At 38.1% G+C, this 13018-nt stretch overlaps 1 protein-coding gene across 2 annotated transcripts in view; it reads right to left on the bottom strand.

The window, feature by feature from the left end:
* Window positions 1-13018, bottom strand: part of iglon5 (IgLON family member 5) — a 143019-nt gene that overhangs the window by 72487 nt on the left and 57514 nt on the right. Inside the window, exon 1 of one of the 2 annotated variants that reach the window (XM_016672364.1) lies at window positions 5217-5244. The exons of the other annotated variant lie outside the window; for it this stretch is intronic. Within the exon in view, the coding sequence (XP_016527850.1) occupies window positions 5217-5229 (13 nt within the window). The 5' untranslated portion in view covers window positions 5230-5244. Of the gene's footprint in view, window positions 1-5216; window positions 5245-13018 lie in introns of those variants that run through there. 2 annotated transcript variants of the gene reach the window in all.

Below are 13018 nucleotides of genomic sequence, written 5' to 3'. Positions count from 1 at the left end.
GTCTTGAGCCATGTGTGGGACTATATGGTATGCTATATACTGGCCAGCTGACAGGCCATTAATAATAGATTCATAAAGTTATCCTTGTGTTTGACATGTCTGATGTAGAGGAAGACCTGATGAAGAATCAGGTTGAGTGCATATACTGTGCTGCACATCTTCATACAATACAGTGAACACAGATGTATTTATACCTTTATCACATTTGATTAAAAAATATTTTTGATATAGCCAATAAGTTGATTTCTGATAGGAATTGTGTTTTCATTATCTCACCTATTAAAACTAATTGGGAAGCTAAACAGTCTGCTAATGCTAGCAGTAAAGTAGTCACTATTTACTTTGTCACAATCAGTCATATGATCACCACCATAGGTGATCATAAACACATTATTAATATTAATAGTGCTTAAAATTACATGTCAGACTTAAAGGGATTGGTAAAATTGTGCTGCATAGCTCCACTCAGTCACTTCAGTGGCTAGGTGATACATTAGGAATCACTTATCTAAAGGGCATTGGTTTCTAGTGCAGCAAATTATTTAATAAAACAAATACTTAATTCATTTTTTTTTATCTTCAAGTCTTTGATTTAATTTCCCTTACACCCATTACAATAAGCTTGTACTTATGTTACAAGCTTAGTGAATTTGTTGAATAAAATATTTTAACTCAATATTGGAATTGTTAATACATTCTTACATTTTACAGAAGTTGCTTTGATTAAATTACTAATTTTGTTACCAACTCTTACTTAATAGTGAAAGCAAACCTATTGTGGGACAACACCATTATCAAAGAGTGAGACAAGCATTAAGTAAATGAGTATTTATTGCATTCACCTGAATATAATAATGCATGTTCTTATGAATTACTAGTGGCCACTGGATGCCACAAACTAGTGGTGCAAGACAGTGATGCTGCTTTCTTTTCACTATCATCTCCAAAGCTTTTGTAGCCCCAAGCAACTTTATCCTGAACAACATGTAGTGGGGCAAAGTATTACATCACACAGCAGAGATTAATGTCCAGAAATATTTTATTTCCACTGTAGAACTCTATGCAGTTCTACAGTGACAAGTGGAGTCACTTGTCACTTTTTCAAGGTTGTTGAAGTTTTTAGGGAAATTGAGAATGATTTTATTATTAGTGGCTTTTTGATTAATGATCTAAAAGCAAAAGAATACAACAATATTTTGTTGTATTCTTTTGGGAAGCTAAAAGAATACAACAAAATCAGGGCCATTATACATATAATGGCCCTGATATGTATCAGGGCCATTATAAAAAGACACAAAGTGACTACTGTTTCAGCTTGTGTTTCATTTACATCCTGTTACCTGGTGGTAACAGCTTTACATCAGCTTGCTTCTAAGCTAAGATTACTGTTGTCCTTTGTCCTCATTGAGCTGGAGTTGGAGAGCGCTGAACTGCGTCCAGTTTCTAATTTGAGAATAATCCGCCATAATTCTTGCATAGGCAGCCCATCATCAAGGACTGGCATGGTTGACACATTTTGCAATCAGCACAGAGTTTGTCTGGAAGCCAGCCTGATTACTCTGTGGGGGGTAATGACATTTCTGAGTGCAAATAATCACATGTTGAGCGCCACTTTTCTTTGCAGAGGTGAATTATATTAGACATATGTATCAGGGCCATTATAAAAAGACACAAAGTGACTACTGTTTCAGCTTGTGTTTCATTTACATCCTGTTACCTGGTGGTAAGAGTGGCAAATACAAGTGGGCTATATTTCGCTGCATACATTGACCTTGTTTCTCCTTACTTATGAAACAGAAATTAGAAAGCCTCCAACGTCTGACCAATCCTTACGAGTGTCTCGTTGCTGGGCTCCTCTTGGTTTTAATCAGTAAAAGGATGGGACTTGCTGGCCTGTCTGAGGTAATCAACATCAGGGGCCATAAAGCGATGCTAATTGAATGGTCTCCTCATTGTTATGCATAAGGGGTCTCTCTTTCCTACCTCCCTCCTTTCTCTCCCAAACGTTCACTTTCCACTCTGACTCCCCCACTGCCTTTTCTCTCATACGCCTCTCATACAAGTCCCTTGGAGACCCTCCATAGCCGGCACTGGCTTTTCCCACCGACAGCTCTAAGAAAACAAGCCTTGTCTGAAGTGGATGTAGGAGCTGCTGAGAGAGTTTAGCCCTTGTTAGGATTCAAATTTAAGAGGAAGGGGTGTTCAAGAGGGGGTAGGCATCTGAGAAAATGATTCGAGCCTTCGCATGGAACACAATTAATCTCATTTTTTTTTTTTTTCCTGTTAGATAATTTGCAAATAAATGTTTGTTTTTTTAATGAAGAAGCATCAGTAACACTTTTTAATTATATGCTAAAAAGTTAGATCTGAGGAATTCTACAAGAACATTTAGAAAACACTGGGAGTTTTAAGAGTTTTTCCCTCACCTTGGCCCCTCATTTAGGCCCTGCTGTGAATACCCACAGAAATAAGCAAAGACTGTGACTGAGCACATTAGCTTAAACAACAGCCTTTTTAGATGAAAAGAAATAGGGTCATATCACATACGATGGCACATTGATGATTCACGATGAGGCAATTTTTGTGGGAGGACTTTTTTTTGTATTTTTTTTTGTTCTAGATGTAATTTGACAAAATTATGTGGTTACAAAACCAGTGTGATTAATATGAACAAGCAGCATTGTCCATGTTTAGATCACAGAGGCAAATCCAACTGAGGCGTCTTCAACTAGGCCAGTGGGGTTGAAAGTCAGTCCTCAAAGGAATGTTTTTTTTTTTTCTTTTGTTAGTTCTGCTTGTCTGGCCATTACTTTCCTACCCAATTCCGTTTAATTATCATCTCCCTTCAGTGCTCCAACTGGGATTTCTCCCATTGAGCTCAACTTTTCAGAATGAATTTCAAGTGGGTCAATCAGTGAACAGAAGGAGGAGTTGTGAAAAATGTCAATTTTCTGCAATGTTTTCAAATTGTAGACTACCTGTAGTTTTAGCAATGGCACCAGAGGAAGTGAATAAAGCCATGTAGTCCACTCTTCAAAATATTGAATTAACATTAACAGCCATCCCGTTCAGCTTCTTTCTTCCCAGTTAGGAATGGTTGTTTATAGTGCAGGAAATGTGAGGTAAGCTTCATAGCGCCGAACTGGCGCATTACGTAGATCATGGCCAAACATTAGAAACTGACAAGCAATCGTTTCTCAACATCTGAGGGTCCAGACTATCTATACAAAGCAAAGCCAAGAAAACGGGATTGGTTTTTACCAGGCCTTAGTTCAACACACACTGAATCAAATGATGGTTCATTAACAGGCCTCTGCAAAACTTAAACACGCTGAAGACGCTAATTCAAAAGGTCCAAGTTAGTTGGACCATTTGAATTAGACATGTTGGAGCAGAAACATATCTGAAATGGACAGGACAGTGGCCCTTGAGGTCTGGGCCTGGACACCTATGCACCAGCCTAACACTACAAGGGAATGTCATAGGAGGTGGCAAGCACATCACTTGCAAAACCGATTCCATAAAACCCAACCCGTGAAACAAAGTCACTCATCGTAGCCACGCAGCACAGAGTTGGCTGTGTTTGTCGATCAGTGGTTCAAGCAGTCACACCATAGCATGCCGCTGACAATTGATTTTCTTTTGTGTGCGCCCATTTTCACCTGGAATTGCATGAAGGCTGTAATCTCTTCCCATACCACACACAAGCCCACCTTCCCCCGCAGGCAGCTGATGCTCAGGCTGCCATCTGGAGAGAAGCTGACCACTGCTTATCAGCCCCCTGGCTCATCACACAGCTGGCACTGTGGCACAGAGTGTGGGCATGTGTGAGCGCGTGTGCATGGATGTGTGTGTGGAGTTAGTAAAAGGGGGCCAGAGAGGAAGCTGAACAGTTACTGAAACACATATAGAAATGTAATTGTGTAAAGAAGGTGAAAAGCACCACAGAAAACAAAAAAAGAAAATTTTGATTAGTAAACACTACAAAACACAACAATAAGCAAAGAGCTGCAAACCTGCATGAAAAAAATAATAGAAATTAATTGCCAAAAGAATCATATTGAAGGATTACTAGACTTAGGTTGGGCACTTGGAACTAAACCAACATGTCTGCCCTTTATGCTTCACAAATTCTCTTTCATGGCTTGGTTGTAGGAGCTATTGATCTGAAAAAGTCAAACACACCCACTCAGGTCTTGCAAGATGGACCATTTTTGCCTCTATTCATTACATTTCTCTCGCTGACTCTTATTAGAGGTTATTCTGTTTTCAGCTAAAGAGGAATGATTTTGTGCAGAACAAACTTAGAATCCAACCTATACCTGCATACGTCCAAAGAATTTGGGATGTTTATGTGGGGTTTCTCTCCTCCTGTTTGTAATGAGACTTTATGTTGAGACGAGTCACTCAGTCAGTTCACTTAGTGTTTCTGTCAGGCAGCCTGAGTGAATCAGGGAATGTGTCATGCGGGTTAAATGGTACCCAGACCAGTGTGTCCTGCCACTATCTGTGGCAAAGTGCCTGATACTGATGTGCAAGAAATCAAAGTAATTTTTTATTATTTTTAAAATTAGAGTATAAAAGTTGTGTTTATGAACCAAACACAAACCTTTCACAAAGAAATTCCATTAAAGAGGTGCAAAGACAATCTAAGCCATTTCTTGCCGCCATTTGTAAAATGTCAGTGAAGGTCATCTTGTTCCACACATGGGTAAGCTTTCAAACTTTTACCGAGAGATGTGGAATGAAACAAAAAATTTAAGAAAATTGCCCCCTTAGCTGAAGTCCAAAGATCCGTTCTGCCTTGCTGCCCTTCACCGCTACCAATTCACTTTGTTCTTCGAAAAAAACAATATGCATGAAGCACTGTGCTGTGGCATACTTGGTGTGTTTTTGCTTTAAATATGCGTGTCAACTTGTTGCACAGATTGTTCGTCATCAGTGCATGGCACCCTTGAGTTCTGAATAAGGCTAGTCCTTACACAAGTCAACCTCTTTTTCATAAAACACTTCTATCATAAAATTGCAAACACAGGCCCCGCTCTTAGCTTCTCAGCTGCTCATAAATTATCAATCGCAGTGGCCATGTTCAGTGCCCATGAGCTTTTTAAAGATCAAGCTGGCATTGTGAAACCAAAGGAGACAAAAAGTGCAACTCAGCAGGAAAAATATAAAGCCTTACAAACAAACTGTACACAAAGCTGGCAAACCCTTACCTAAGTCAGCCATTACAGGGTTGTGACTACCTCTCTCGAAACCTCAGAGGTGTAACAGCAGTGGGTTGACTTCAATCTCCCCTTGTCATCTTAGTCCTTTCAGAAAACACACATAGAAGTGTTTTTTGAAACAGGAAGTAGGGTCTCTCTCTGTTGAGAGGCAAGAACTCTGATTTCCTCGGGGGCTGGAAAACTGACTCCCCAGTTTGACCCCTTTGTGTTGTTCCTGCATGTTACTCAACATGCATTCATACCACAACGCTGGTAGAATGCTTGCAAAACTCATTGAAACCCAGTATCCCTCTTGCAGAATTGTTTGATTTCACCAATTAGTTCTTCTGGCAAGAAATTCAGCATTCCATGTGGTTAGCCAGTCTTATTTCCATTAATCAATCATCCAAGTTGGCTCTAAATTGGTACTCTAGTGCCGGGGTCTCCTACTGAGCCTGCAGCTGTGGGAGCGTGTTGAGACTCTACGGGCTAGACAATCTCACAGGAAAAGGTTAGCCAGCACCAGGTTTGGTCCAACTTCCTCCTGAGAATCCAACTGGCTTCCTCATTTCCTTCCCACACCTCATTTTAATTATCAAATTCAACTGGTCATTTAAATAATGACTTTCAATGCCTCTTCCAATTTAGTTTTTAAGTCCAGAAGACATGTCTTAATGAGATGATAATTAAACACCATCTGAAGTTGCTCATTCCCAGGAAGAGTGGCATTACCTCTTAACGTGGGTAAAACAGATAAGCAAGACGCTTATGCCAGAGCTTGCCGGTCTTAAAGGGAAGAAGTAAACACCTCCAGTGAAAGATAGGCAAACAAACCTGATTAAATAAGATTTATTTGTGTGCTTGTCCCAATTGTCTCTTTGTTCCAGTTTGCTTTCTTTCTGGAGTCCCTGTGATGGGGGAGTGGGGGGAAACTACAGGAGCAGAAGCATCAGCTTTCTTATTCCTTCCTCTAAAGAGATTATAAGTGCCTGTGAAATAACTTCAAAGAAAATGCATGGAATTCTCTTTTTCACTTCATATCAGCGTGCAACCATGAGATTGAGACAGCTCCCAGGGAGGAAAAAATGGCTTCAGACATCTTGCCACACACAAAGTCCACACCAACAATGAACCAGCCTCGTTTAAGCCTCTTTCCTCTGCCACCGTAGCCATCTGGACGGTCTAATAGCTTGTTAGCCTGAATCTAGCGAACTAGTCTTGAAGGAGGGTGCAAAGACTATAGTTGACTGGCAAAGGTCAGAACGTCGGAGAGGGTTCGACCGCTAAGCAGCCACAGAGATGATTTACAGTGATCCCTTTAATTAGTGCATTCAAGCATGTTAACACTTCTCTGCTTTGCAGACCATAGCTGCCTCATTACATATGCACTGGTAGACAGGCAGTACTGATGAACTGTACTTTTGATTTATAGGATGTGTAAGGGTGTTTTATGTGTCAGTGCAGGTTTTCACATAGATGTTTTATGATGGTCCTTGCCTTTGATACAGCCTGTTTCCTGGAGGATCAGTCTTTGAAGTCTTTTTGTCACTACACTAATGCTTACCCATGTGTATTGCCCAAAGAGACTGGTGCAATTTCAAGCGTGCTAAAAAAAACACTGCCTCTGTACGTATGTGAGGTCTCTGCTCACTAAAATTTGTAAAGTCTGTGGTATCGCTTACTCCCTATTCCTACTGTCCCGTGATACTCATTTCTGCTTAGTGGATTTTCTAATGAGTTTTTGGCACAGCTTGGGCTGATCCAGGAGGCGTGGATATTAAGAAGGCTTAGATGCCAGGTGGTGATTTGCTCTGTGGAAAAAAAAAAAAAAAAAAAGATCTGGGATATAATTGTCCTCAAAAGAAACCTTTCCAGCTGTATAAACAAATGGAAGCTAATGATTTGCTGTCTACTTTCACTTTTCAGATAAATTAGGCTCAGAAGGGCTAAAGCTCAGGGTATTGCAGAAAAAACTATTTGAGCTACAAATAGACAGATCTCCCACGTAACCTTCAAACCAGTTACCAGAATATACTACAAACATTTGTACAGTTATAGAAGCCATGCAGGAATATATCCCTAAAAAATGTAACAGATTTTCTGTCCTAAATTTTCTGTTAAAATTATGTTCATCATCATAAAACTTTAGTTTTGATGATGCACAACTTAAATAACCTGCTTTAAGCCACATCAGTTGTCTTTACTGTTCTTTAGTGTACTGAAAAGAAACCTATTTATGTTAATCTAAGTCATAATAGTTGTTTTTTTTTGAGAGAAGTAGCCTTCAGTTCTAAAGCAAACACATGCTCCAATTTACTCCCCAAGTTAAAAAATATTCATATTAGGCTAATTACAGATCCTAAATCCTAAAAGGGATTGCATGTCTGTAACCTAGTAACTCTCAGGAAAACCATGTACATGGATGGAACAACATATATTAAAGTACTAGCCCCAAATTTTTCAAAATATCACTGGAAGTAAATTTTCACTTTATTTTGCTTTCGTTGAAATGGCTAAAATGCACTAAAATGATGAAAATACATTGCGTACTGTACTTTAGTTTATATGCATTAAACAAACCAAGTCACCAGTAGAATAATTTTATAGGAAATGTAAACTTAAAAATAAAGTTATTGTTGAAGCATGAACTGAAAAATGTTTGTTCAAGATTTACACAGTATTCCTCTTGAATGAAGATCTCACTTTATATAAATAATTGGCAGTAGATGTTCTTATGGGAAATATATGTTCCTTGCTCTACTTACGCTATCTTTTATGTACAATTTTCACATCAGGCTTTACATTATGTTTCAAAAGAAAGATGACATTTATGGACGGTATTGTGAATTTTCCCTTTTAGCATTGTTTGAAGTGCTTAATCAAGTTTTACCACCAAAGTGGTTCCAGTATTCACCATGGTTCTTAAGTGGTTTTATAAAAAGCAGTTAACCAGCTGGCTTTATACAATTTGACATCCATCTCCGCACCATGTCATTATATCACTTTAAATGTCTTTTCTTGAAAATGAGTGATTCTTTTTTCATCTAATGTTAAATACCAGGCAAGAAACAACAAAAATCAGCTTATTCATCCCAGAATGCCAGACATTAGATAAGCTCAACTGGCAGGCATGCCTTTAGTATAACTACCTTTATGGAGACAAAAAGAACACTTAACTTTTAAACATGTGAGAAGTACATTCATCAATTTCCAGATGGCTTTTATCATTGATAAGAGTGCTAGGTGCTCCCCTGAATATTTTATTTTATTTTATTTTTATTTTTTTTTACCAAATTCAATTTTGTCCGTTTTCATTTTTCTTCCTAATTCCATGTTTTACACAGTTTTTCACCTTAAGAATGTTTAATCATAATGCATAACCTTTCAACAGTGGAAGTGGATTTCATGTTTACATTATGTGCTGACACTGGAGTCTCTTCTATAATTTTTTTCAGGACAGTTAGTGATAATTTGTTCCTGCAAGACAACTGACTTTGCTCCAGTACAGAATTAATTGGGTTTCAGCCTGATATACATTACGAGATTTGAAAAAATGAAAAATAAAATAAAAAACTGTACAGGACACAGCTTTGGGAGCACACACGCCTGGGAAAACACAACTGTAATAAGACACAGATTGCTCCAGCAAACACTGTGTGCAATTTTTCAAGAAAATTTCACACAATGCTTTAATACTTGTCCTTGGCTGCGAGAGAGATTAATTGGCTGTGGGGGAGCCTGTGGCACTAAACAGCTACAGAAATGTGTTTAAAGTTCCTGATGAATTGAATGATTTTTTAATGATTCTGGTAAAACACAAAAGCATGTCTAAAGCTAAACATTGCACAGCATGGAACCTGGTTGATACATCTCTCTCAGGATGTGGAAGATTTTAACTGTGTTGGTATGCTAATGTTTCTTTTCTGTTTTGATATCACTCATTGATGATTGACTCATATTTTGATGTTGTCTCATTTGATTGTCTGTGGAAATCTTACAAAAAAGTTTGTTTTCCCTTTAACAAACTCAGCAATTTCCTTTAAACATCATCATTTCAATGTTTCCTTTGTGTTCTGTGCTTAGTCTTTCCAAAACAAGTAGGCCAGGCCTTTTTCTAAGACATGTGAATGCTTACACACAGGTAGCTCCGCAGATTTAGTTCTTTTTTACTGTGAATATAATTATGAACAGCTTAAAAACTTTACAAATTTAGGGAAACCAATGTTTTTAGATTGATTAAATAATGTTCACTTGCGGTACAGTTCTACAATCCTTGCAAAAGAATTAGCCTGTGATTTTTTAAGAATCAAGCTGGATAAAACAGTGCTTTTTGATGGTTAATTACAAACAGAGAGGGCCAACAAATTGAGCTTGTGTTATGAACTAACCTTCCTTTTTATTGTTATTGAAGTGTCTTGTTTTATAGTTTTAAATTGAAGTAATCTAAAAGTAAAATTCATTCAGGAGTTTTAAACGTGGCACATTTTAAATTGCTACTGGTCTCTATAAGCCCACCTTCTTCCACTGGCCCTGCAAATCACTCAGGACTTGAGCCAGAGGTGCAGTTCTGCTGCCATTGGTGTGAGAGTGTCAAATCGGGTCAAACTAGGAAAAGTTGCTAGATCTTAATTTGACCACTTATGTGTTTCCCATGTTGGAAGGGGTGGTTTTTCCTGCCTTAGCCACCTAAGTTTCACTTTCGTGTGAATTCTTTTGTGAAAGAATTCACCTGCAAGGCTGTGGCAGGTTTTTTTCCAGTCTTCTTGTTTTATGTTAGCTTTCGCATAAGTTTGTACCGAAGACCTGAGTTCAGCTTACTTGCAACTTCACTTAGAAGTGTACTTTAAAGACTCAATACATGACTCTGATTCAGTGTCTGTGACCTATGTCTATTTTGTATATTAACCCCAGGCTGTGGAATCATAGCAACATCTTTCTTTGGTGTAACATCATAGCAAAGATCCCACAGATGTCTCTCAAGCTGAATCCTATATTGATTGACTTTGGGTAATTTCAAAAAAAAAAAAAAAAAAAAAAAATCCAGAAGTTGTAATGCCAAATCCTTCAAAAAAAAAAAAAAAATCAATAAACTTATGTCATCTTTTTCTATTGCTGTTAGCGTCGTCTGATTCCGAGAAAGACTAAACAAGGCCTCTAAACCCTATATCACAAATTAAGCAAATTAAATGACAACTTAAGCAAACGAAACATCCGGTTTTAACCATATCAACGCACAAATATCAATAGTTAATTGAAATAAAATCACTTCCTGTTTGCTTCATTCATCCATCCATCCATCCATTTTCTGAACACCCTTGTCCCTCAGTGGGGTCGGGAGGGGTGTTTGCTTCATTCAGTAATTAAACAATGATAGATGCTAACATTTTTAACAAGATTGTTTGTATATATTTTTAGAGTCATGGAAAAAATACCCAATTCATTTCCACAACAATATATAATGACAACTTTTTAAATTGAACGCTCTAAAGAGAGAAAAAGTCCCAAAATGTTCATGTGGTTCCGGTAGGCTCAAGCAAAAAGATTTAAATGCAGACAATATCATCATAATTATGTTATTAGAAACTTAAATGATTAAGAAGGAAAAACTGACTTCTAAAAATATTTGCTGGGAAAGACCTTGAAATTATTTATCTTTTAAAACTTAAGCAAATTCATGTCATTGGTCTTTGGCCAGTAAAACACTGGTAAAATTTACTCTCATAAAAGATCATTTGATGTCATGAACGCTAGAACATATATGTAAAGTGTTAACATGTCTTACAATTGCAGTTATTAAAAGAAAAACTTACCTGTAGTGCAATACTGGTAACAATTCTTGTAGATAATAATTTCTCTTATATAAATTCAAGTCAATTTGCATGAAATACCATAATGGATGCAGTGCATATGATAAGATTCACCATATCTATATGGATAATGGGGTTTCTGACAGCAAAAGAAATGGATTAGCCTGGACATAAATCTTGACACAACAGTCCTTTTTGTATGCAGATGAACTCTTGTCAGAATGAGGGAAAATGGGATATTGCTAATTATAGTTATTAAATGCATGTCTGTCAGTATCGGCTTGCTAGGAGGCAAACATGATGGGATTAGTAACTTACACAGAGAAACCACTTAATTTGCTAATTATCTGAACAACCCCAGCAACTTATAGAGCTTATAGAAAAACATTCATCCTGAAGTGCAGATGCTGTGTCCCTCACTGTGAGCAAAGGCCCTCCTCTGGCTTTTAGCACATCTACGCTGCCATGTCAAGTCACACTTGTAAAGCTTTAATGCCATTCAGAATGGAAAAATCAAGTGCTATTTCCATTTTCTGGAAGCATGAAAATGCACGGTGGCAGACCACTCACTGAGTGGACACGTTAAAAAAAAAAAAACCCTGTCAATATGAGCGACAGGCAGCAAGCTGGAACCAACGCATGATTGAACTCCACGAACCACCTTGTGAGCGAGGGGTCAAAAGAGTCTGAAACCCTGACAGAATTATTGAAGTCAGGCTCATAACTAAGTATAATTTGAGGAAGACAACAAGGGCTGCGGCTGAAAATAGCAGCTAATGAAATGTGCCCTGCAGTGGTGTTGTGGAGGAAGTGACAAAGTGATGTTAAAGCAATAGGACATTTGATGGGCTGAGAGTTAAAATAGAAAGGAAGTAGGAGGGAAATGCCACTCGCTTTGTGCGCCTTTCACACTGGCTTACTGTATTTTTTCTGACACTCGGAGACACACAGGTACGCACACCCAAGCTCATACTGACCACGACAAGCAAGGCAAACCCATGGGTTGCCCTGAGTGCTCTGCTTATCGGGGACTATTACACTCAGTGACCTGTGACCTCCTGCGTGCCACTTTATGTCACAGGCTGTCTTTTTGCAGATATGCAGTGACTCATTTTTTTCTGGAAGCTACAGCTAAATAAAATAAATAAAAGACACAAACATGAATCACGCTGTGCATTTTCTTTTTCTCGTGCTCACATGGATTGTGGGTTCAAAAAGTTTTACAAAGCGCAGCTGCATCTCAATAAAATATAGTTTCACTGGTTTTTCCAAACATATTTCAAAATGAGAAATATCAGCATTCAGTATTTTATTTTATTTTTTTAGAAAATCACTAATAAAAACAGCATTCTTAATGCAGAAATTATGTTATGAGACACACAATCATGGACAACACTGTTCACTTGACAGGAGTAATTGACATCCTTCACAAGGAAAGTAAGCCACAGATGATCAATGCAAAAGACCATCCAATCTTTTATTGACAGAACATTCAAATTGTTTGTGCACGTGGTACTTTATGTTATATTTAGAGGAGGCCCCTTTACCAATACTACCTCTAGTCACCTAACCAAACATCCTGGAGCTTGACTTGTGTTGCTAGGTGACAGGCGGAGCTATGCCCATTGCTAAGTAATGGGCTGGGCTTCAGTAGGGTTGCTAGGTGAGGGTAGAGTCTGTTGATTTGTGCAGTTCCATTTGAAAGAGTTTTGAAACAACTGATTTTCCAGACCCCAAAAAACATTAACTTATTGACAAAAATGATTAGGCCTTTTAGAAGCAGGAGAGAGTAAGTGGAAGTACAAAAATGTGGAAAATTGTGCATAATCGATCCCGTTTTCAGTCCAAAGTCAGCCTAATGGGAAATTTCAAACTTGCTACAAGTACCAAAACATGTTTTTTTGTGTTACATATTGACCATGCTTCATTTGCTCGCAACCTTAGCTGACCCAAACCCTTTTGAGAAACGTACTGAGTACTTAGTGAATATACTGTGCCATCAAT

The sequence above is a fragment of the Poecilia formosa genome, unplaced genomic scaffold (genome assembly GCF_000485575.1).
Source record: "Poecilia formosa unplaced genomic scaffold, Poecilia_formosa-5.1.2 Scaffold59, whole genome shotgun sequence".
Classification (NCBI taxonomy): Eukaryota; Metazoa; Chordata; class Actinopteri; order Cyprinodontiformes; family Poeciliidae; genus Poecilia; species Poecilia formosa.
This window is presented reverse-complemented; position numbering and strand designations above follow the sequence as displayed.